Source organism: Chiloscyllium plagiosum, unplaced genomic scaffold, assembly GCF_037043375.1.
Source record: "Chiloscyllium plagiosum isolate Xiang-an unplaced genomic scaffold, Cpla_swu_hap1 HiC_scaffold_5, whole genome shotgun sequence".
Taxonomy (NCBI): Eukaryota; Metazoa; Chordata; class Chondrichthyes; order Orectolobiformes; family Hemiscylliidae; genus Chiloscyllium; species Chiloscyllium plagiosum.
In genome coordinates, this window is record NW_028270143.1 from 108,984,627 (window position 1) to 109,011,738 (window position 27,112).

General features: G+C 41.7%; 1 protein-coding gene across 3 annotated transcripts in view; it reads right to left on the reverse strand.

Moving 5' to 3' along the window:
* Window positions 1-15,685: 15,685 nt before the first annotated feature.
* dnajb6b (DnaJ heat shock protein family (Hsp40) member B6b) overlaps window positions 15,686-27,112 on the reverse strand; it is a 151,995-nt gene continuing 140,568 nt past the window's right edge. For all 3 annotated transcript variants that reach the window (XM_043690700.2, XM_043690701.2, XM_087987557.1), the window contains one exon: window positions 15,686-16,530. In XM_043690700.2, coding sequence (XP_043546635.1) covers window positions 16,448-16,530 — 83 coding nt within the window. In that variant the 3' untranslated portion in view covers window positions 15,686-16,447. The remainder of the gene's footprint in view (window positions 16,531-27,112) is intronic.

Here is a 27,112-nt window from a genome sequence, read left to right on the forward strand (position 1 = left end):
ATTCTAGCAGTTTTGAGAGATATAAATGTCTATGATACATGTGAACTGTCATGGTTTGTCATCACAAGCTGATTCTTTCATGAATGCTTGGCTGAGTTTCAAAAAACTAAAAAAATTGTACAATAGATTGACCAGCTGAGGGCTTTTTAACATTCTCTGAAATGTTGTTTTAAAGATGTTCTTCCAAGTATGATTTTCTTTAAATTACAGTTCTTTCGGTTTTTGAGAAGTTCTTTTAATATCCATTCCAAAACCATGGCTCCTGAGCTCTCTTCATTGTAGATACTTAGTGATTGGTTCTGGAAGAAACACAGGTGGCATGAGGAGCTGTGGGGTATATGAAGAGAATGGAGGGCACATGGGGCAATATGAGATAGCATGGGGGGCATATGAGATGGATTGGAGGCTTTAAGTGCCTGACATTCCTGATTAAAACTCACATTCTAGATTAAAATTGGGTCAAAGTCTCAGTAAAGGGAGAAAGGCATTGTGACTCTTTGGTTCTGCAAATTGCCTATCTCCATTGCAACCTTGAGACTGCCCTTTGGAGGCAGTGGGCCAGACTCTATCCCACCTCCATCTTCCTTCAGTGAAAATATAGTGATTGGAGTTGTTGGTGGGGGGGCTTTATAAAGGCAATGGATCAATCAAGTTGGAAACTCTCCTGACTGAACCTTCCTAATTCATCCATAAAATGAGGTGAATAGCCTCTGCATCAGTAGTTTATCCTAGTTCTTGCTTAACCCCTGTAACCATCCTTCTAGCTTCTCTCTGCATTAGCCTTTTTTTATATTGATATGACATAGACACTAGGCTGGCTTTTGTCACCTATCAGGAATTGCTCTTAAACTGACTGGATCTCAAGGCTGTTTCACGGGACAGTCAAGAGTCAGCCATATTGCTGTGAGTCTGGAGTCACATGTAGGGCAGTACAGGTGAGGACATCAGTTTTACATTCCAAAAGGACAGCAGTGAATCAGAAGGGTTAATACAACAATAGACAATGGGTACATTGTCATCATTAATTTAGAGTTTATTGAACCCAAATGCCACCATCTCCAGAACATCAGCCTGGGGATCTGGATTACTATACTAATGACATTACCCTGATGCTACTGCTTTGTTAATATTTAGGCAAGCAAGCCCTTTTTCTCTGTAGGATCTGGATGGATATTTTGTTTACATTGTTATTTCACCTAAGTTGTTTTTTAATCCACATCAGTGTCTAATTGTTTCATCTCAATCTGCTGTATACCCTGATTTACATTTTGGAAAGTGCTCTTTTTCCTTCACATTGAAATGTTGACTAACCTTCTTCTGTAATCCTCCTGGGTCAGTTGGTTTGATAATTCAGCTCTGACATTGTGTTTTCCTGTTGTGCACTGAGCTGGCCCCATGCCATAATGCAAGTTCATCTCATTAACATCTTATCAAACAGATCCTAGTACACAGCATATTAGGGTCAGCTCATTAATGTATTATCAATGAGCTCCTGCCGCTAAGCATATTAGGGTCAGGGATGCTGATTGTCCTGAAAGCTGTCTCCACAAAGAAATAGCTGGAGCAACTTTTCCCTCCAAAATACTTAATTATTAGTGTTTGGCTGATAGCTTGCATGGCTACCTTTGCAAATGATCAATAATCTAATTCATTACGTCCAGCATTCAACTTTAATGAGGGCTGTGGACACCAGGTCTTTGTATACTGAATTTTCGCAGGTTCTCATAGCTCAGTTGCTGGGTGCATAATTGTATCTTGAACTAGGTGTTTTGCTTTGGGGGAATCTTCACTGTGGTAGGACTGTTGGTAAGATAGGCTACCAACGCTAAATGATTTTTGGTGCTGGAGCCACTCAAATATTTTCAAGGTCTCCTCTGATCAATTCTTTGTATTGAAAGAGTAGGTGTAAAGCCACTGACCTCAATGATTTGATTTTAACTTCTGGTCAGGATCACAGGAAAGTAAGCAGTGCCCTTTTTTTAGAAGCAGGCCAGTCTCATTAGCTTGCAAACTCCCACGAAAATGGCAGTGTGCAAAACCACTGCTTGCTTTGTTCTCCCAACAAGAAGTTGCTGCCAGGGATTCGGAGCTACATTCCCCAGCACACGTGAATCCTGTTGGTGGCAGGGGTACAAAAGGAGATGCCCTGGGGAGGGCAAACCTAAAGTTTCTTGGTTGGACTCCTGCTCTTTTTGATGGTCAAGAGAATGAAAAAAATACACAACTTTCAATCTACATTAATACTTTATTATAGAAGTTCCATACCACTAGGACCCCAGTTTGCCATATTGAGAAAGCCATGATAGTTGCCTGAGTCTCAAGGCAAAATTGCAGATTAGGTCACAATGACTTCCACACACTAAAGAAGACACTACCACCTTGGGAGGATGGCCTTCCTACTTGAATTTCAAACAGTATTTGGCCAGATCAGGGTAGGAATAAAGTAGGTACATCTCCTGGATTTCATCAGATTGCGAGTGTGGGTGCGATATCCACACACATACAGACAGAATTATTCTCTTTCATTGTGAATGCAACAATATGTGTACAGTTTTGAAATAAGCAATAATAGCTGTACGTAAGTTGAAATTCTTTTAGTCATAGGGCATCACAGTGTATGCTACGCATTGTTGAAGAGTGTTGTAAAATGAATCCTCACCCCTGCTTATTATACTGCGTGAACTATCTGGTAGATTGTTACCACCATCCTCTTTCCTGGTAGGGGTCTACACAACTGGTAGAGGAAATCCACGTGGTAGTGCAACGAGAAGAGGTTCTTGACTTGCAGTTTGTTGCATGACAGCAACTATATACAAATTACATTAAAACAGATATTGTTACAGACCCAAAAGGTAGGTCTTACATTTGAGATCATAAGCTGTTCTTCCCAAGTTTATATCACATCATCATAGTGGGTGATGCTTAAGGCACTCTTCATGATTACCAATTCAGACCCTTGCACCTTACAATGCACCTTCACCAAAGGCTTCTTCCCATTATCCATATATATTTTTGTATATAATTATATTTACCACTATCCCACTTTTTTTCCAAACTTCTAACTTCATAAATTCAGCTTGAAAATTAGCAGGTCTATTGAACGTAAAGTCATAAGAGATGTACAGCATGGAAACAGAGACTTTGGTCCAATTCATCCATGCCAAACAGACATCCTAAACTAATCTAGCCCCATTTGCCAGCACTTGGTCCATATCCCTCTAAAGCCTTCTGATTCATTTACTCATCCAGATGCCGTTTAAATATTGTAATTGTACCAGCCTCCACCACTTGCTCTGGCAGCTCATTCCACACAGGCACCACCCTCTGTGTGAAAACGTTGCCCCTTATGTCCCTTTTAAATCTTTCCCCTCTCACCCTAAACCTATGCCCTCTAGTTCTAGACTCCCCCTCCCCAAGGAAAAGAACTTGTCTATTTCCCTTATCTATGTCCCTTATAATTGTATAAACCTCTATAAGGTCACCCTTTATCACTCCAGGGAAAACAGCCGCAGCCTATTCAGCCCAACAGTAAGTAGTTTGAAAGAGTCTCGAAAATGGAGGGCATTTTATTTTTTTCATGGAGGATGCCTTTCCTGCTGAAACAGGCAGTCTTTTTGTAGTATCCTGCATCAAGGATCAATCAATTTTCTTCTTTGTAGTTTCCTTTTTTTTCCATTTACAATAAATGAGAGTGACCATGCTGCTGCATTTTACATTAATAACACTATACAAGTCATTGTTAGTTTGTGCGTGTGCATAAGTACACGGAGCTGGATCTCACCTGTGCATTCTCATAAAACATTATGGAAACAAGGAGAACTGGGATGACTGGGGAGGGGGAGGGCAATTTAAATGGACTGATTGCCACTCAACTATTGATGTTTCTGCTCACTCAAAAAATAATCAGTATTAAAAGGTGAGGTGTGAGACCATTTCCAGTCCTGCAATTGTATCACAGCGGAGAGTTAAAGCTATGGAAAGGCGAAGGGAAATCAGCAATGAAAATACAAAAGCAAAGCATCAGTACTGCCTAAGCAAACTAATGTACTAGAAATGATTTAGAGAAACTATAATATTCTTTGCCATCCAATTGTCCTTGACAAGATTTGGATTATTGAAGTATGAAGTATTCAGATATCATTGGAGGAATGGTGGATTAGTATTGAGCCAGACATTGTGGGTGTGCTAAACCAACACACAAAGCAGAAACAGCCAGATTCTTAAAACCTCCAGAAGATCAGGCAGCATTTTACTGATGTTTGTGTAGGGTCTTCACACTGTTTAGTCCCATTAAAATTCTACGGTGTTATTCTGTGCTTTCAAGATCAAAAATGACTCCCATCCTCCACCTCCTACAGCTGCCCTATTCGTAGGTGCTTTTGTAACAAAATGGAAGGTTGAATGTGAAAAGGAGTCCGAAGCAAAAGCAAACCAAAGATGTGACAACTGACTAACACTGCAACTCGCTACATAAAATACCAATTTGCACTTGAGTGAAAAGGATTGCTAGTAGCAACTGGGCCTGAAACAAAATATTTGATCTCTACCACAGACTTTTCTGAAATGGCTTCCATTTTTTTTACAATGAGGTTGAGTTTTCAGGCAATGTTCTACAGATACAGCAAGCACAGGGCCTACAGCAGGGGTGGGGTTTCGATACAGTTCACCAACATCATTGACCGTCAGCATCACAGTGGAACAGTATCAGATAGAGTATAAATCTCAGCAACTGAGTAAGAGGGTTAACAAGTTTCTGTGATGCAAGCTCTACCTACATAATTCTTCTGAATAAGAAAAAGGTTCTCTCCAAAACACAAAGGGAAATTTACTTCTGGATCTCAATTGCCCTTATCTCAAATTGTTCATTTATCCACAAGGTTCTAATAAAAGCTTTGAATTTTTAATAGCAAGGTAAAAACAAACTGAATCATAGAATCCCTACAGTTTGGAAGCAGGCCATTCAGCCCATTGAGTCACACCAAACCTCCAAAGTGCATCCCACCCAATCCCTGTAATCCTGCACCTCCCATGACTAATCCATTCAGCATGCACATCACTGGACACTACAGAGCAATTTAGCATGGCCAATCCAGCTAATCTGCATATCTTTGGACTGTGGGAGGAAACCACATCACCCAGAGGAAACCCATGCAGAATGTACAAACTCCTCACAGACTACCAGAGAGTGGATTTAAACTCAGATTCCTGGCACTGTGAGGCAGCAGCACTAACCACCGAGCCACCATTCCACCCCACTGACATATGCACTGAGAAAATTATAGGTAAGCTTTCTGCTGCCTTTCTATTGTGGGCGAGTCGGGGGAAGCTGAGCTGGTCTGATTTGAACCCACTGGTCATTTCCAGTAATGGGCAAGTCTTCATTGACACACTCTTTGGTAAAGGATCCATTGCCAGAACCAGAGCAGGAGCCTTAATTACTGTACAAGCCAAAAAGTCCTACAGGAGCAGTACAATAGTTTTTGGATTTGGCATCTTCCGATTGCCTGTCCAAAAACAGCAGATCTCTAGGGTATTTTGTTGCCTTTTGCAAGGGAAGAGTAACCATATCAATTGCCCTGGTGGTCCTAGACCTTGATCCCAGAAGCAAGTTGGTTTTGAACACTAAAGGCCATTATTCGGTGGCAATGACAGCTGACTGGAGACTGAGGAGAAAGGTTTATGGACCCCTAAAAGCAAAGCTGAAAGAAACAAACCCTAAAAACTGCAGTTGAGGAAATTATTGCAGGGCTGTTCAATGAGATGATAGATAAAGTAAAAATACACACAGATTTAATAGATTTTTAAAATGGACATTATGGTAAACAATCACCCCTTGTATAGATCCTGCAGGGTTCACAATTTAAGGAAGCGTTTGTTCATTCAGTTGTTCCTGTTTGTTTTACCCATCAATAGATGTTAGCAAAGATCCTATGCCATCTCATACTATTCAAGTATACAGTTCAGACACAGCTTTACACTTCAGTCATCTTCTACACAGAAGCTCTATCTTTGCTATGTTTCTATGTCTCTATGTCCAATACTGTGAACTACACCTTTCCTTCAGGGCCAAATTGAATCATACAATCGTAGAATAGAATCTAGAATCCCTACAGTGTGGAAACAGGCGCTTCGGCTCAACAAGTCGACACCAACCCTCCGAAGAGAAACCCACCCAGACTCATTCCCCCTACCCAAAATTACCCCTGACTAATGCACCCTTTGGGCAATTTAGCATGGTCAATTCACCTAACTGCACATCTTTGGACTGTGGGAGGAAACTTGAGCATCCGCGGGAAACCCATGCAGACACAGGGAGAGTATGCAAACTCCACACCGACAGTCGCCTGAGGCTGGAATCGAACCCGGGTCCCTGGCATTGTGAGGATGCTAACCACTGAGCCAACATGCCACCCTGCAGCAAGCTTAAATTAAAATTAAATTTTAAAATTAAAAATGAATTTTGCACCAAGGTATTTTTGTTAATAAGCATGACAGAACCATCTGCAACACTTTAGTTTTCTGACAATAGGTTGGACTCCTTTCACCGTAACATCTTGATCAAACTCAGTGGGTATTTACGTTCAGTACGGACTTTGTATTGATAAACAGAAGGTGCATTGTAGCAGACACATAGAAATGAGGAAATAATGCAAGCCCAATACTGTAGTCCTTCAGTAATTTGATACTTCAGATAATTTTTATTACATAGTGACATTTTTGTGTGAAGATCTACAAAAAATATTTTCAACCACATGTAGAATTAGACACTAACAAAGGATTGGATCTTTTGTCAAAGAAGCTCCAGAAACAATGAAATCTTAATTTTTGAGCAGGCCTGAATTGTATCGAATTACTTGTGGCACTGATTGCCTTTAGACAAATCAATTAGAGAACGTTTAGGAAAACAAAATGTCAGAACAAAAATTCAATATAAGTTAACTGTCATGAAATAATTAATGTTACCACAAATTAACAATTTTTTTTATCACCGTATGCGAATAGGAAGCAATGTTACAGCATGAGATTAGGGTAACAATTCCAAGATGTAATCTCTACAGTCCAAAGCAACCAGCACACTGTATGGATTCCAGTGTGCAATATTTTTATTTTACTGGTAGCACTTCGGCTATAGAGTCAGTAACACACATTAGACCAGATGACCCATGCTAAGCTAACATTCTGACAGTCTGTCAAAGCATCAGAAATTGAACTCCATTTTAGGATTTCAGTCACTGTAATTAAAAAAAAACAGGCAATGTTGCACTCCTGTATGAGGTGCTGTCTTTCAACTGATATTACACTGAAGGCCTATCTAAATATTTAAACAGGCTAAAAGAAAAATGCAGATCTGAACAGAAACAGCGGAGGTCAAAGGACAACCTACCTCTCTGTACAAACATCCTCAGATAACAGATTTCTGGTTACTGATTCAACTGTTGCTTGTAGGACTTTCTGCATACATTGGCTGCTGTGTTGGTCTGTATAACAATAACTGAGCTTCAAAAGGGTAACTCATCAGTAATACATGCTTGCTGACACCATGAGGTGATGAACAGTACTATTCCATTTCCTCTGGGTCAGAATCTGGTAACTCCCACACAAACAACATTGCAGGACCATCTTCACCGTATGGATTCCAGCAGATGAAGATGACAACTTACCACCAAATTCAAAAGGGTAACTAGGCCTGAGGAATAAACAACAGCCTTGCCAGTGATGTTCACATCCCAGGCTGGAATTTTTTTAAATGTTCACTCTTTCTATTAAATGGCTTAACAATTGCATAAAAATAGCACCCCCAGAATTGTGCAGTGAGCGTGTTCTGTTGCACATGCGACCTATTGTGACTGGAATTTATTTCAATTTCTTTACATTTCGGATACAATCATTTCAGACAAAAACTGTAATGACCATAACTTGCATAATTACACAGAAAGTTACATCAGAACTGTACAGAAAATCAAGATTCATTATTATGCACGATGTGAAGGTGTCGGTGTTAGACTGGGGTGGACAAAGTCAGAATTTGCATGAGACCAGGTTATAGTCCAACGGGTTTATTTGAAGTCACAAGCTTTCAAAGCACTGCCCATCATCAGGTGAAGTTACTTATGAATCATACACTTTCCTCTGAGAGTTTTAGGAGAGGCTCCTGTTTCGCTGGTGAGAGTTCCACCTCATCACACTTCATCTCAAGGATGCTATGATCTGAACAAATTTTTTTTTTTAAACAGCAACTGTGATAATGCCCTGTGCAAAACATTTCTCTAAAATTCTGCTGCTTTAGATTACTTTTCATGCATGTATTTCCTCTGACCTTCTGTGGGCTGGTTATTTTGTCTGTGTATGTGTTAATGACACTACCCTTAAGGTTCATTCAAGCGCAATTTAGGGTTGGTGTGAAGCTGTTTTGTTTTATGTATACAAGAAGACAATGTGAAGGTCTAAACCAAGTTTGAAACAAAACATACTCAGGATTCAGATGCAATTTACACCTCAACTGTAGTGTAAATGTGAAATCAAACTGTTTACACACTACAGTTGACATGGAAATAGAAAACAACTTGCAGATATACAGCACTTTTAATCTAGTGAACAATGTTAAGGTGCTTCGTGGGAGTATTACCAAACAAAATTATACACCAAACTATTTAAGGAGGTATTAAAACACATGACCAAAATCTTGCTGAAAGAGATAGGTTTTAAGGAGTGCCTTAAAGGACAGCCCAGTACAGAGGCAGAGAGGTTTAAGGAGGGAATTTCAGAGATTACATTCTGGACAACTCAAATTACTGTGACTAATAATGGGCAATAAAAATTGGGAAATCCAAGAAGCTACAATTAAATGTAGCTATTGCTGTCTGTTATAGAGTCAAGACAAAAAAACTGCAGATGCTGGAATGCATTAAACCAAAGTCTACAAAAGCAGGAGGCTGGAAGAACACAGCAAGCCAGGCAACATCAGGAGGTGGAGAAGGGTTATACCCGAAACGTCGTCTTTTCCACCCTCCTGATGCTATCTGGCTTGCTGTGTTCTTCCAGCCTATTACTTGTCTACTTTGGTTTACTGAGCTGAAGCACATTATTTTTCTTTTTCACTTCATCAGATATTCACATCCATGGATATATTACTACCTTCTGTTTGAAGCACAGTTACTCACTGTCATTATATCAGAAAATATCTACCTAAATATCTAGGAAGGACATTTTGGTGCATTTACATATTAGAACATGTGGATTTACCTCATCACAGGAGGTTAAGGTCTTCCCCTGAAAATACATAGAAAAATGTGCCTACCTTGTACAGGCTACTGAGTCACTGTCATCCTGCAATCCTGGTTGCTATTGTGATATTTTCCCCAACAACACTTCACACAGGGTAAGACTTACAAAAGGAACTTGATGCATATCCATGGCATAAAACTGATTTCTGATATTAAAACAAACAGCTGGATAGCATTGGCCAGAAAACTCCAAGTTTAACATAGTCCACATATTGGTAGTCATCCTTAGCCTCAAGAGACTGGCTAAGAAGGAGGAAAATTGATAGCAAATTACGTGGCAGATTGGGATGTAACATGGAGAGAGTTAGTGCATTGTTTAGCTTATTCTTGGAAGACTTTTCAGCAAAAGGCTACTAACATAGAACATAGAACAATACAGCACAGAACAGGCCCTTCGGCCCATGATGTTGTGCCGAACATTTGTCCTAGCTTAAGCACCCATCCATGTACCTATCCAATTGCCACTTAAAGTCGCCAATGATTCTGACTCTGCCACTCCCACAGGCAGCGCATTCCATGCCCCCACCACTCTCTGGGTAAAGAACCTACCTCTGACATCTCCCCTATACCTTCCACCCTTCACCTTAAATTTATGTCCCCTTGTAACACTCTGTTGTACCCGGGGAAAAAGTTTCTGATTGTCTACTCTATCTATTCCCCTGATCATCTTATACACCTCTATCAAGTCACCCCTCATCCTTCTCCGTTCCAATGAGAAAAGGCCTAGCACGCTCAACCTATCCTCGTAAATCTTCTCTGCACCCTCTCCAAAGCTTCCACATCTTTCCTAAAGTGAGGCGACCAGAAATGCACACAGTACTCCAAATGTTGCCTAACCAAAGTCCTCAAGAAGGGCTTATGCCCGAAACGTCGATTCTCCTGTTCCCTGGATGCTGCCTGACCTGCTGCGCTCTTCCAGCAACACATTTTCAGCTCTAACCAAAGTCCTGTACAGCTGTAACATCACTTCACAACGCTTGAATTCAATCCCTCTGCTAATGAACACTAATACACCATAGGCCTTCTTACAAGCTCTATCCACCTGAGTGGCAACTTTCAAAGATCTATGAACATAGACCCCAAGATCCCTCTGCTCCTCCACCTTACTAAGAACCCTACCGTTAACCCTGTATTCCGCATTCTTATTTGTCCTTCCAAAATGGACAACCTCACACTTGGCAGGGTTGAACTCCATCTGCCACTCCTCAGCCCAGCTCTGCATCATATCTAAGTCCCTTTGCAACCAACAACAGCCCTCCTCACTATCCACACCTCCACCAATCTTCGTATCATTTGCAAATTTACTGACCCACCCTTCGACTCCCTCTTCCAAGTCATTAATAAAAATTACAAACAGCAAAGGACCCAGAACTGATCCCTGCGGAACTCCACTTGTAACTGGGCTCCAGGCTGAATATTTACCATCTACCACCACTCTCTGACTTCGACCGGTTAGCCAGTTTTCTATCCAACTGGCCAAATTTCCCACTATCCCATGCCTTTCCGCATAAGCCTACCATGGGGAACCTTATCAAATGCCTTACTAAAACCTGTTGGACTATAACCTGGTGTTGAGATTTTTAACTTTGAACACCCCAGTCCAACACCGGCATCTCCGAATCATGACTACTATCGACACCACTAACTACCGGCTTAAAGTGGAGAGGATCTCCAAGAAGCGAGCCCTCCACAATCACCTGATGAAGGAGCGTTGCTCCGAAAGCTAGTGTGCTTCCAATTAAACCTGTTGGACTATAACCTAGTGTTGTGTGATTTTTAACTTTGTACACCCCAGTCCAACACCGGCATCTCCGAATCATACTAAAATCCATGTATACTACATCCACTGCTCTACCCTCATCCACATGCTTGGTCACCTCCTCAAAGAATTCAATAAGACTTGTAAGGCAAGACCTACCCTTCACAAATCCGTGCTGGCTGTCCCTAATCAAGCAGTGTCTTTCCAGATACTCATAAATCCTATCCCTCAGTACCCTTTCCATTACTTTGCCTACCACCGAAGTAAGACTAACTGGCCTGTAATTCCCGGGGTTATCCCTATTCCCTTTTTTGAACAGGGGCACAACATTCGCCACTCTCCAGTCCCCTGGTACCACCCTTGTTGACAGTGAACTCTTTACTAAAATGGCAATGAAGATAATTCAAATTGCACAAAACAGGTTTTGAACAGAGATGCTAACTTGCTATTGTGAAAATTAAACATTGAGGGGTGAAAAATATGCATCAACCTTACAATGTGGAAAATTACTCAAGTATGTCCTGTTCACAGAAGACTGAAGAAATCCTTCACTGTTTGGGGCATTGAGTATAAAAGTTGGCAAGTTGTATTTCAGAGCTGAAAATGTGTTGCTGGAAAAGAGCAGCAGGTCAGGCAGCATCCAGGGAACAGGAGAATCGACGTTTCGGGCATAAGCCCTTCTTCAGGCCAACCTCTCCTTCTTGTTAATGCACGCCAATCCGGGCAATATCTTGGCAAACCTCTTTTCCCCCCTCTCTAAAGCCTCCACATCCTTCCTATTGTGTGGTAACCTGAACTTATGCCCGAAACGTCGATTCTCCTGTTCCCTGGATGCTGCCTGACCTGCTGCGCTTTTCCAGCAACACATTTTCAGCTCTGATCTCCAGCATCTGCAGACCTCACTTTCTCCTCAAAGTTGTATTTCAACCAAATAAACTTTAGTTAGGCCACATCTGGAATGTTGTGTGCAGTTCAGGTTGCCACACAATAGGAAGGATGTGGAGGCTTTAGAGAGGGGGGAAAAAGAGGTTTGCCAGGATATTGCCCAGATTGGCGTGCATTAGCAAGAAGGAGAGGTTGGCCAAACTCAGACTGTTTTTGCTAGAGCATCGGAGGTTCAGAGACAACCTGAAAGAAGTACATAAAATTACGAGGGCCACAGATATGGTGGATAGTCGGAGTCTCTTTCCCAGGATGGAAATATCAAATACCAGGAGGCATAAGTTTAAGGTGAAAGGGGGAAAGTTTAATGGAGGTGTGAGAGGCTAGCTTTTTAAGAGAGAGGATAGTAGGTGTCTGGAACATGCTGTCATAAGACGTGATAAATGTAGAGGTAAATAGCAACAGTTAAGAGACATTTAGACAGATCCATGAACAGATAGGGAATTGAGGGATGAGGATCATGTGTAGGCAGATGGGATTAGTTCAGAATGGCATAAGTGGTCATTGTAGACATGGTGGGCCAAAGAATCCACTCCTGTACTGTACTGTTGGAATGTTTTATATGCAGCATGTCACATTACCATAAGATCAGGTGCTGCAATCATGGCTCAATATTTCAAAGTATGCTAAACAAATGAGTGGAGAGCACTTGGGGTTTTTTTAACACCTTAAATGGGAACTTAATGCAACATACTTGGAATTCTGGGCTGAGTCATTAATTTCCTTTGCAATTTTTCAATTTGGAATTCATCCCTGGGCCCACATTAAAGATCGCACTAAATTGGGTAATTGCCACACTACTTGCTATTGTTTTCTTGAACCTTATCACAACATGAGATGTTTTATAGTAGCACAAAATTGCAATCCATCCAATCAGAGCTTTAATCTTGGGGGATGGTGTAAAAAAATGAATGAAGTCTAGGGTCTAAGTTCAAACTAGTCTAGAGTGCTAAACTAATGTTGAGACAAAGGCTCAGTTCTAATTTATTTCTGATTATCTTCTGCAATTCCCTATCAAGAAAGGGGTGACGTATGCTGAGATGCATACAGTTCCTTCATAATGTCTCACAATATATCTTCAAAGCAGGCATCCTTTATTGTGTAATATCCCGGTGTCAGGGTTACTCAAGCATGAAAGAAATAAATTGCATTCATATAATGCCTTTCATAAGATCATCCCATCTTGCTTTGTGGTCAATGAAGTACTTCTGATGTGTAGCCACTGTTGTATTACACATCAGGTCAGTTAAACGGCCAATAATTGCCTACTTAAGGGCCTTAACTGGGGCATGGGTCCACACACATCAGGTTTCAACTCAGCTAAGGCAGTTAACAAGGCAGCAGGAAGATGACCCAGAGATTTTTTAAGACCTCCCCTTTTCACCTCCTGTGCCTGGAAACCTGCCAGTGAGGAACTGTGAATGTCATTAACTGAGCCCAACACACAAGCATTGTGTTGAAAAATGTGGTGCTGGAAAAACACAGCAGGCCAGGCAGCATCCGAGGAGCAGGAGAATTGACGTTTCGGGCATAAACCCTTCTTCAGGAAGCATTGTGGTTGAATTAAACTGGAACCTTTTTCCACTGATCCTACCTGTACAACCTTTTTCCAGTAGGTCGAAGTGTTCCCTGGGGGAAAAATCAACAAATAAACCGTGGTATCTGGAGGTGAACCTAACTGGTCATACTGCAGCACTGTTCTGAGTATACGTGACCAGTATGCATCATTCACAAACTTTACTGGTTTTCCTTCTGATTGGTGAATTGTTGTCATAGAGATGTACAGCATGGAAACAGACCCTTCGGTGCAACCTGTCCATGCCGATCAGATATCCCAACCCAATCTAGTCCCACCTGCCAGCACCCACCCCATATCCCCCAAACCCTTCCTATTCATGTACCCATCCAGATGCACTTTAAATGTTGCAATTGTACCAGTCTCCACCACTCCCTCTGGCAGTTCATTCCATACACTCTGTGTGAAAAAATTGCCCCTTAGGTCTCTTTTATATCTTTCCCCACTCACCCTTAACCTATGCCCTCTAGTTCTGGACTTCCCCCACCACAGGGAAAAGACTTTGTCTATTTATGCTATCCATGCCCCTCATGAATTTGTAAACCTCTATAAGGTCACTCCTCAACCTCCGATGCTCCAGGGAAAACGCCCCAGCCTGTTCAGCCTTTCCCCATAGCTCAAATCCTCCAACCGTGGCAACATCCTTGTATATCTTTTCTAAACCCTTTCAAGTTTCACAACATCTTTCCGATAGGAAAGAGACCAGAATTGCATGCAATATTCCAACAGTGGCCTAACCAATGTCCTGTACAGTCGCAACATGACCTCCCAACTCCTGTACTCTATACTCTGACCAATAACAGAAAGCATACCAAATGCCTTCTTCACTATCCTGTCTACCTGCACTCCAAGGTCCCTTTGTTCAGCTACACTCCCTAGGACTTTACCATTAAGTGTATAAGTCCTGCTAAGATTTGCTTTCCCAAAACGCAGCACCTCACATTTATCTGAATTAAACTCCATCTGCCACTTCTCAGCCCATTGGCCCATCTGGTCAAGATCCTGTTGTAATCTGAGGTAACCTTCTTTGCTGTCCACTACAATTCCAATTTTGGTGTCACCTGCAAACTTACTAATTATACCTCTTATGCTCACATCCAAATCATTTATGTAAATGACAAAATGTAGTGGACCCAGCACCAATCCTTGTGGCACTCCACTGGTTACAGGCTTCCAGTCTGAAAAACAACCCTCCACCACCACCCTCTATTTTCTACCTTTGAGCCAGTTCTGTATCCAAATGGTTAGTTCTCCCTGTATTATGTGAGATCTAACCTTGCTAACCAGTCTCCCATGGGGAACCTTGTCGAACGTCTTACTGAAATCCATATAGATCACATCTACCGCTCTGCCCTGATCAATCCTCTTTGTTACTTCTTGGAAAAACTCAATCAAGTTTGTGAGACATGATTTTCCATGCACAAAGCCATGTTGACTATCCCTAATCAGCCCTTGCCTTTCCAAATACATGTATATCCTGTCCCTCAGGATTCCCTCCAACAACTTGCCCACCACCTTGTATGCCATCTTTATCAGGTTATGGTTATGCTGAATGCTTAATTGTTCAGCCACTGGAGATATTGCTTTGACTCAGGATGTGGTTGATGTCTTTTGAGGAAGAAGACCAGGTCATTCCAGGGCTTAGCTTCTTATCAGGAACATCAGATACAACTTGTAACAGTCTTCTTTTAAGGTTTTAAAAATGCTTTGGTATCTTCTTATAGATGATGTACAGTAAGAATTGTAATTTTAGATAAAGGAGATCAAACTGGAAGTGAGGAGTGCAGATACTGGAGATCAGAGTTGAGAGTGTGATGCTGGAAAAGCACAGCAAGTCAGGCAGCATCCCAGGAGCAGGAGAATTGATGTTTTAGGCATAAGCTCTTTCTGATGCTGCCTCCCTCTGGATTAAACTGGAGCTGGGCACATTGTTTCCTTTGCATTGGTTTCATGCGCTGTTCAGAATGGTTACAGTTGCACGCTGGAAAGTTCTTAACCTTCCATTTGTGCATCAAGTACCTGCAGTCCACCACAGCTCTTCACAGGTTGCCTGGCACAACATCTAACCCAGTCCTGGACTGAACATGGGGAGTGTGCGTAACTCACTTTAAAGACTGGGTGCATGTAACCGACCTTGGTGCAACAGGCCTGGGAACAAAATTCAGGGCTTAAATTTCCATCTTCTGATGGGCCTACTCCAAATGCTCCTCCCCTTCAGCCATATATGGCATCTATGCCTTCAGCTACCACGGTCTTATTTTGTGGAATTCCATCCTTGTCGCCCTCTGCCACTGCTTCGTTACCTTGTCCTAAAATGGATGGAGCCTGGGGTGACAGGCAGAAATGGGAGACTGTGAGGGGTTTAGGGGAGGTGGTGGGAGGTGGGGTCTCACAAAAGAATATATAAATTTTGAATTAGTGACAGAGTCCAGGTGCAAGATTTTCATCCAGCTTGCCCACCTTAATCTGTTCTTTTTCATTTCACAGTTATTTTGCCTTGCACCATTGTGAAACTTTGGGGAGGCATTCCTAAGGTTTGGGTGCCATATAAATGCAAATTGCTGATGCTTGTACTAAATGCACATGGAAATGTTACTAAGTCAAGTTACCACAAAACAGATTTGCCTCGACTAAGACATAACAGACTTTTGGTTATTAGAGAAGTGATTCCATGATCTAGCTTCACCAGCATCAAGTACTACATGACATAATCTATCCTTTCTCATCAATCTGTTACTTTGTGAAGCAATTAAAAATAATTCGCCAAAATAGAAAACACTCACATGCTGTGTCATGTTTAATTCACATTCTATAAAGCTATATCAATTAACATGAAAAATAACTGTATACTGCTGGAGTTCAAAGATCACCCATTGCATCTTACAATTAATGCTTCATTTTTGCTGTCTTTTTCTTCTTCAGTTCTTCCCTGTGCCGTTGTTTCCTCCGCTTTCCTCCTTCTTTTTGACCTGAGAAAACATTAAAGTACTTTATCAAACAGTGAAATTGTAATAGACAGTGCAGTGCAGTTTGCCATGAATCTACTGTTGTGGAGCTACATGACTCAGCAAGTTGTAAATTGAATCAAGAGACAATAAAACATAACCAAAAAGTATGAGATCTCCCATTTTAATGCAAAACTCAAGGGATAGTTTTATTTACAGTTGTTCATAGCTGTTTCTAAATTAGATGATTTTAACATTTACTTCAGGTTAATTATTTTTCCCCAATGTTCTTTTCCCCTCCTTCCTACCTGCAAACAGTTCTAGAGCAGACAACAACCCTTAAATATCCTTATTAAACTTGAGATTTTAACTTCTTAAAAAGGTGAGTGGAAAACTGACTCCTGTTATAACAGCACAAATTCTGGATTACAGTGTTATTGCAGATGACACCAAAAATGGTGGTGGAGTAGACGGTGAAGAAGGTTACCTCAGAGTACAACAGAACCTTGATCAGATGGGGAAATGGGCCAAGGAGTGGCATACAGAGTTTAATTTAGATAAATGTGACGTGCTACATTTTGGAAAGACAAAACAGAGCAGAACTAATAAACTTAATGGTAAGGTCCTGGGGAGTGTTGCTGAACTAAGAGACCTTGGGTGCAGGTTCAAAGTTCCTTGACAGCAGAGTTCCAGGTAGACAGGATAGTGATGAAGGCATTTCGTATGCTTGCCTTTGTTAATGTGCATCGAGCATTGGAGTTGGGAGATCATGTTGCAACTGTACAGGACATTTGTTAGGCCACTTTTGGAATGCTACATTCAATTCTGGTCTCCCTGCTTTAGGAAAGATGTTGTAAAACTTGAAAGAGTTAGTAGAGATTTACAAGGATGTTGCCAAGTTGGAGGGTTTGAGCTATAGGGAGAGGCTCAATAGGTTGGGGCTGTTTTCCCTGGAGTGTAGGAGAATGAGGGGTGGCGTTATAGCAGTTCATAAAAAATGAGGGACATGGATAGGATGAATAGTCAAGGTCTTTTCTTTAGGGTAGCGGAGTCCAAAAATAGAGGGCATAGGTTTAAGATGAGAGGGGAAAGATTTATGAGGGACTAAAGGGGCAACATTTTCACACATGAGGTGATGCATGCATGGAATGAGCTGCCAGAGGAAGTGGTTGAAGCAGGTACAATTACAACATTTAAAAGTCACCAGGATGGGTATATGAATAGGAAGGGTTTGAAGAGATATGGGCCAAATACTGGCAAATGGGACAAGACTAGTTCCCAGCCAGCGTGACATTATCAACAAACTTGGAAATATTACACTTAGTCCCCAAAGCCCACTGGAGACCGACAGCTGGTTATTGTCCAGTAGGGAACTATCACATACAGGCAAGCAATGAGACATTTTCAAAATGCAAAGCTACAGTGAGCTAAACCAAACACAAATGAAATCAACTGAGGCTGTAGTTCGCCCCTCTGCACTAACCAAATGTTGACATTATGACCAATAACTAAGATAGATTCCTGACGGTCTGCTGCACTCAGATCTCATCTCCTGGAACTGGGTGTCAATGAGGTCCTGTTTGGCTTGTAGTGCCTGATGCAGCTGAACTTTGCCATGCACAAGGACAGCTCCACCCCACCAAGTGTTCTCGGCATCCAGCACAACACCTCTTTGTGAGCCCCAATTGTGTAGAGCGCTGCACGCCTGGATTATGGTGTTTCAAGAGGATGTTTAGATAGAAAGCATCTGAGGACAGTAAAGTGTGTAGCCTAGTTGTTAGTCAGTGACTCGGGTGAGAGGCTGGCCTTGAATGTACAAGCGACTGTCAGCCATGCTGTGTGATTTGAGCACAGCTATTAAGTTGTTCTCTGAGGGACAGTAAGGTTGCCACCATTTATCAGGAAACACAGCAGCCTTTCACGGGCGCAAGGGATGCAGGTTTTTCAGCAGATATCCAGCCACAAGCAAGTTGTTTTGGGTATTATGCATGTTAAAATGGGGATGGAATCAGATGGGAGAGCTCGATAATGAGGCAAGTTTGGTAAATATATGATGAGAAACCTTGTAAAGCCTTACAGGGTCAAGCTCTCCATAAAACATAATCCAACTCACACTTAGCCATAAATGCATAAGATTCACTCCTATGTCTTTGTTTGTCCCACTACTCATTCCCATGGGAATATGCTGTGATTGTATCCAAAACATCTCCTTTTAAAGGCATCCCATTTTTTTCTTACATTTTCACTTAAAATGTTTCTAATTTACTTAAAAATCACACAATACCACGTTATAGTCTAACAGGTTTATTGGAATACAAGCTTTCGGAGAGCTGCTCCTTCATCAGGAAGTTAGCTGTACAAACCTGCTGGGCTATAACTTGGTGTTGTGTGACTTTTAACTTTGCCCAACCCAGTCCAACACCGGCACCTCCACATCTAATTTACTAAACAGAGTATTGCAGCAGTACAGGACATTGGTGAAACCATTTTTGGAATATTGCATTCAATTCTGGTCTCCCTTCTATAAGAAAGATGTCGTGGAACTTGAAAGGGTTCAGAAAGGATTTACAAGGATATCGCCAGGGTTCAGGGTTTGAGCTATAGGGAGAGGCTGAAGCCATTTTCACTGGAGCATCAGAGGCTGAGGGGTGACTTTATAGAGGCTTATAAAATCATGAGAGACATGGATAAGGTAAGTAGTCAAGGTCTTTTCCCCAGGGTTAGTGATTCCAAAACTAGAGGGCATAGTTTAAGGTGATAGGGTAAAGCTTTAAAATGAATCTAAGAGGCACCTTTTTCACGTAGATGGTGGTGTGTGTATGGAATGAGTTGCCAGAGGAAGTGGTATAGGCTGGTACAATCACAACATTTAAAAGGCATTTGGATGGGTACATGAATAGGAAGCGTTTTAGAGGGTTATGGGCCAAATGCTGGCAAATGCGATGAGATCAGTTTAGGATTTCTGGTCGGCATGGACAAGTTGGATCAAAGGGTCTGTACAACTCTAGGAGGAAGTGGTGGAAGCTAGTATGATTGCAACATTTAAAAGGCACCTGGATGGGTTGTGAATAAGAAGGGTTTGGAGAGTTATGGGCCGGGTGCTGGCAGGTGGGACTAGATTGGGTTGGAATATCTGGTCGGCAAAGACGAGTTGGACCAAAAAGTCTGTTTCTGTGCCGTACATCTCTATGACTCTATTAATGTAGAATGTCTGGTCAGCATGGACAAGTTGGGCCAATGGGTCTTTCCCTGCTGTACAACTTTGTGACTCGGTGTCTGTAGTAATATCAAGTCACCAATTCCCTTAGATTGATAATTTCCCATCTCCCAAACATTTTCACCACGTCAATAAAATCTAACATTTTACTTGCATTTTTAGCAGAAAATAAACAAAGACTAGCCCAGCACTGACAACAATGACACATGACTTGTATTAAAACAGACCGTAAAGTCCTAGCAGAAGAATCTTACAACTGATTCAGAATGCTGGGAGCAATCATCTCAGTGCATGAGAAAAACATAGGCAAGCCTCACAGCCAAGCTACAAAAAGAGAAATGGAGAGAGAAAAGTGAGAGCAAGAGGTTAGAAAGATTTACAAAATAGGAAAGGAACTTGAAGAAGAGATTTGAAGGAATGCTGTTTTGCAGCCTGTGCTTTTTGTGACAATTCTGTTTGTCTCTTTTAACCGCATATACTTTTGGTGTGAAGGAAAGTCTGAGCTACACTGTCATACAGCGAGTAGACAGCCAGAGAGATGTACAGCGTGGAAACAGACCCTTTGGTCCATTACGTCCATAATGACCAGGTATCCTAAATTAATCTAGTCCCATTTGCCAGCACTTGGCCCATATCCCTCTAAACCCTTCCTATTCATATACCTATCCAGATGACTTTTACATGTTGTAATTGTACCAGCCTACATCACTTCCTCTGGCAACTCATTCCATCCACGCACACCCTCTGTGTGAAAAGGTTGCCCCTTATGTCCCTTTTAAATCTTAACCTCTCACCCTAAACCCATGCCCTTCTCCAACCCAGAATAAGTGATCTCACAACTCAGATTGGTGCAAACCAGTTATGTATATATGGGCCTGGGTAACATTGAGAAGCCTACATTAAGTGTCCTTCACCCTGAGAAGATGCTAGTGGACATTCTTTTCTGCCTTATAAGCTGCTATACCTGTAAATGCTGAGTCACTTTCAATGCTACCTCACTAAGCAGTTAAAGGAAATCCCGCTTTCTGGACTGGAGTCACAGGTAGGGCAAGCAAGCTAGAATGAGCAGATCTATTTTCTGGAGGACATTGGTGATCCAGTTAGTCACTTACCAAAGAAACATCCAGCAACTTCAACAGCTACTTTTATAATACTAGTTCACTAATGATCAAAATGATTGAAAATGATTTCCTCAATTCGCAAGGTGGGATTCAGACGCACAATACACTATATAGTAGAGTAATCCTTGTGGTAATCTAAGATATTGTTTTGCCAGCACAGAAATACTTAACTAGCTAGATGATTCATTCATACATTAATCCTTTGAGAACTCCAATACCATTTCTCTGCTAAAATATTTTATTTTCAATTTAAGTGGATCGTGCAGTGGTTCAAGAGGAATGGCCACCACCAGATTTATGAGGAAACTACAGATAGGTAGTACATGTGGCCCGGACAGTATTAACTATATCTCACAGGCAATTAATTAAAAAAAAGTTATCTCACCAACAGGGGCTTGGTTTGAAATACAGCTCAAAAAGGCATCCTAAAATTATTTTCAGCCAGGGCAAAACATATCAAAAAAGTGGAATCTTGATGCCTATAAGCATTGCTTCATTTTTAATCGTAGCTGTGGCTCAAATAATTACCTAAAGATACAGAAATTCTCCTAGAAAATGTGAACCGCAGGGCCTATTAGCCAGGAAGAATCCTGTCTATGCCGAAATGTGTCAGTAAACCATGAGCAAAAGGACAATGGGTTGGGTACCGCAAACTGAATTGGTGAATTATCCCTCAGTTCATGCACTGACATCACAGCACTTGTTTCCATAGCCAGTGCTAAATGTGCATGGATATCAGCAGAGGTACTGCAAGAACAATCTGCCTGCACACAACTGGTTAGTTAAGAAAATTTCATTTTGATTCATTTAAGTCAATCAGTTGTCAACTAAAAGCCAAGGGGAAAGTGTGCCTGAAGATTATAATGTACCAGCTTTTCAGTTTTTACACAAAATCACTTGCAGCTAACTGGGTTAAACAATTGTTCCCCTGGTAGTACACTGTCAATCATCGCAGTGGTGCAATCAAGACTTTCCTTCATGCTGGACAGGAATTGCAAGCCAATGTGTCCATCACTTAAAACTTGCAGTGTGAGGGCTGATCACTGCAGTGGACAATTGTGTTGCTTGCTTTTCTCCCAAAAGGCTACGTTGGTCTAAAATATGTCATTGCAGATTTTAGTTAGTAAAATGCAATGAAAAGAAATACATGCCTACATTTTTATATATAAAATACCTCTCTGGTAATGGTCAAATGTCCAAACAGGCCTTATTGTGCTTTTTTGCATTAACAAGAAAGAACTGACCATTTTGTTTTACTGTAAGAGATTCCATGAATAACAGTTGGCAGAGATCCTCTATCATCTCAGATCATACATTAAAAATGACTGCTGATCCTGCAGGGTGAAAGTAGATTTTACACTAAGGAATTCCATTGCTTTTGAAGTCCCCAGTGAAGTTAAAAAAACATTTTGAGGGCAGCAAAGGAAATTCAGATTAGTAGGGATTCAAATGTGAAACTAGATATCAAATAGAAATAGTAAATTCAAATCCAGCACTCAGCTGAGATTTTAAAATAACTATTTTCAATAGCAGCAAACCCATTTCTGTTATTTATAGAACAACACATCCTTCAATCAATAGCTGGATGATTCAAATATGAATAGTTAAACTGAGACTTCATAAGAGGTTGTCTTTTAGGAGGGAAACTATTTCTTTGGACGATATCTCCTTACAAAAGTACTCCAAACTACTCCACTGCATCAGGGGTCAGGTCAGTTTCCTTTGTGTCTGGTGCAAGGGAAGCGATGGGACCAGGCAGAGCACCAGGTCATGCATTCAGAGCATGCGCAGACCAACTGGTAAAGGTCTTGCCGGACATCTTCAACCTCTCGCTGCAGCAGGCCACTGTCCCTGCCTGTTTCAAGAGGGCCAACATCATCCCTGTGCCTAAGAAGGCTCATGCAGCATGTCTCAATGACTACTGCCCAGTGGCCCTAACCTCAATGGCAATGAAGTGCTTTGAAAGGCTGGTGATGGCATTAATCAACTCCAGCCTCCCCACTACTCTTGACCCACTCCAATTTTCCTATAAGACCAATAGATCCATGCCAGATGCCATATCACTTGCCCTTCACTCCTCCCTAGAACATCTTGACACCAAGAACAGCTATGTAAGAATCCTACTCATTGACTACAGTTCAGTCTTCAACATTATTTCCCCTAGAGAGTGATTACTAAACTTAGTGATCTCAGAGTAAGCCCCACTCTCTGCAACTGGATCCTCAGTTTCCTGATCCACAGGCCACAATCGGTAAAGATTGGGGAATATATTTCATCCTCACTAACAGTCAACACTGGGGCCTGTATACCCATGACTGCATTGCCAAATACCAGACTAATGCCATTTACAAGTTCGCTGATGACACCACCATAGTCGGTCGAATCTCAGATGGCGACGAAACAGATTACAGACGGGAGGTGGAAGACCTGGAAAAATGGTGCACTGAGAACAACCTAGCTCTCAATGCCAGCAAAACCAAGGAACTCATTATTGACTTTCGGCAGGATGTTACTCATGCCCCACTACACATTAACAGCACAGAGGCGGAATGAGTGGAGTGTCAAGCTCCTGGGAGTGGTCATCCACAACAAGCTTTCTTGGACTCTTCATGCGGACGCACTGGTTACAAAGGCCCAACAAAGTCTCTTCTTCCTCATGCAGCTGAAGAAATTTGGCATGATACTGAATACCCTTGCCAACCTTTATAGGTGCGCCAGCGAGAGTATTCTGTCTGGTGGTATCTCCACCTGGTATGGCAACGGTACTATTCAAGATCGGAGACGGTTACAGAGAGTGGTGAACTCTGCCTGGACAATCACAAAGGTCAGCCTCCCATCTATAGAACCCAACTACCAGGCCCGCTGTCAAGGAAAGCCAGCAGTCTTAAAGATCCATCCCACACTGGTAATGTTTTTCAACAATCTCTACCATCAGGGAGAAGGTACAGAAGCCTGAACACACGCACCAGCCGAGTTTGTAACAGTTTCTACCCTACTGTTGTTAGAATACTGAATGGACTCACAAACTCTTAACATTCTCCTGTACCTGTCTTTTTGTTTTTGTTGCAGTTTACCTATTATTTACTATCTATGCTACTTAACATGATCTGCCTGTATTGCTTGCAAGACAAAGCTTTTCACTGTGCCTCGGTACACGTGACAAAAATTCAATTCATTCATTCAGTTATAAGATACCACCCGATACTTTAAGAGTGGGAGATAATTTCTCATTTTGCAAGCAAGGGTACCGTGGCCTTCCACAGAGACATTTCCATTGGCTTCCAAAACCATGGCAGTTGAAGTACATTTGCTTGGTGCCCATCAAGAAAAGAAATGGTTTTTAGTAAAGCTTAGTTTGACCTAAATATTCTTATTCCAGACTTAAACAATGCATGTCAGTGAGGCTTCAAGACACATCTGGGTAATCCAAGATGGACGACAGGAAAAATTTCTGGCTGTAACAGCTGCTCTGTTTTTGAGGTATTTTAGGTGCTGGAGGTGATTTTCTCGAATTCCAGGAGCAGCAATTATTGTTTTATATGCCTTTGCATGTTTTGGAACTTTGGAAAAACAAGTCAAAACAACAGCAGTTTTTAAAAGGGAGAAGAACAGACAAAGGAAGCACATGGTAAGGTCAGTGCAGGAGAGAGAGAGAGAAAGAAACTGACACTTCCTTTGCTGTTTGAATTCATGTATCGCTGGATATCGGAGTGCGTCTGGGAAAATTAACAAACAGTGAAATTCACAACTGATCTTGGAGGAACTGTTTGGACGAGGTTCACAGCACAGAATCAGATAAGTGAATTACTGTTTTAAGTGTGGCCTACAGAAAGTCTGCAGTAGTGAGTAGAGTGGGTTCTTTCTTGATTCTATGTTTTTGGAGATTTGTCTCTTGATTAAACTTAAAATATAAGCCATAACTATTCATTTAACCTGGGGCAGTGTTCGTAGAGGAATAAGGCAGTGTTATTGTCTGAGTCTATAGATTGTGAAGGAACAAAAATGGCCTTTAGTAGAGTGTGCTTCTTGTCAGATGTGGGAGTTTAAAGAGAGTTTAAGGGTGACTGCGAATTATATCTGCCATAAATGCTATTGGTTGCAAATCTTATCAGATCGAATGGATCGGTTGGAGAGACAGTTAGACGCAATGAGGAATTTGCCACAGCAACAGTATGTGATGGATGGAAGTTATAGGAAGGGGGGATAATCTCAGATACAGTCACATAGACTGTTAGCTCCAGGAAAGGTAAGAGAGGTAGGCAGCTAGTGCAGGAGTCTTTTTTGGATATACCCATTTCAAGCAGATATGCTGTTTCGGAAAATGTAGGGGGTGATGGATTCTCAGGGGAACATAGCACGAACAGCCAAGTTTCTGGTAGTGAGACAGGCTCCAATGCAACAAGGGGTACGTCAGGTTCCAAGAGATCAATTGTGTTAGGGGATTCTCTAATCCGAGGTACAGACAGAGGTTTCTGTGGCCAGCAGCGAAAAAGCAGAATGGCGTGTTACTTCCCTGGTGCCAGGATCAAGGATGTCTCAGAGAGGGTGCAGAATGTTCTCACGGGGAGAGGGCCAGCAAGAGGTCATTGTCCACATTGGAACCAACGACATAGGAAGGGAAAAAGTTGAGATTCTGGAAGGAGATTACAGAGAGTTAGGTAGATATTTAAAAAGGAGATTCTCGAGAGTAGTAATTTGCTAGACCTGCTCGGGAGCATTTAAACTAGTAAGGTGGGGGGGCAGTGGGTCCCAGGGAGATAGTGAGGAAAGAGATCAATCTGAGACTGGTACAGTTGAGAACAGAAGTGAGTCAAACAGTCAGGGCAGGCAGTGACAAGGTAGGACAAATAAATTAAACAACATTTATTTCAATACAAGAGGCCTAACAGGAAAGGCAGATGAACTCAGGGCATGGTTAGAAACATGAGACTGGAATATCATAGCAATTACAGAAACATGGCTTAGGGATGGGCAGGACTGGCAGCTTAATGTTCCAAGATACAAATGCTACAGGAAAGATAGAAAGAGAGGCAAGAGAGGAGGGGGATAGCATTACAGCTGTGCTGAGGGAGGATATACCCGGAAATATATCCAGGGAAGTTATTTGGGTGGAACTGAGAAATAAGAAAGGGATGATCACCTTATTGGGATTGTATTGTAGACCCCCTAATAGTCAGAGGGAAATTGAGAAACAAACTTGTAAGGAGATCTCAGCTATCTGTAAGAATAATAGTTTTGGTAGGGGATTTTAACTTTCCAAACATAGACTGGGACTGCCATAGTGTTAAGGGTTTAGATGGAGAGGAATTTGTTAAGTGTGTACAAGACAATTTTCTGATTCAGTATGTGGATGTACCTAGCAGAGAAGGTGCAAAACTTGACTTACTCTTGGGAAATAATGCAGGGCAGGTGACTGAGGTGTCAGTGGGGGAGTACTTTGGGGCCAGCGACCATAATTCTATTAGATTTAAAATAGTGATGGAAAAGGATAGACCAGATCTAAAAGTTGAAGTTCTAAATTGGAGAAAGACCAATTTTGATGGTATTAGGCAAGAAAGCTGATTGGGGGCAGATGTTCGCAAGTAAAGGGACGGCTGGAAAATGAGAAGCCTTCAGAAATGAGATAACGAGAATCCAGAGAAAGTATATTCCTGTTAGGGTGAAAGGAAAGGCTGGTAGGTATAGGGAATGCTGGATGACTAAAGAAATTGAGGGTTTGGTTAAGAAAAAGAAGGAAGCATATGTAAGTTATAGACAGGATAGATCAAGTGAATCCTATAAAGCAGTAGGAGTATACTTAAGAGAGAAATCAGGAGAGCAAAAAGGGGACATGAGATAGCTTTTGGCAAATAGAATTAAGGAGAATCCAAAGGGCTTTTACAAATACATTAAGGACAAAAGGGTAACTAGGGAGAGAGTAGGGCCCCTCAAAGATCAGCAAGGCAGCCTTTGTGTGGAGCCGCAGAAAATGGGGGAAGATACTAAACAAGTATTTTGCATCAGTATTTACTGTGGAAAAGGATATGTAAGATATAGACTGTAGGGAAATAGATGGTGACACCTTGCAAAATGTCCATTTTACAGAGGAGGAAGTGCTGGATGTCTTGAAACTTATAAAGGTGGATAAATCCCAATGACCTGACCAGGTATATCTGAGAACTCTGTGGGAAGCTAGAAACGTGATTGCAGGGCTTCTTGCTGAGATATTTGCATCATTGATAGTCACAGGTGAGGTGCCAGAAGACTGGAGGCTGGCTAACATGGTGCC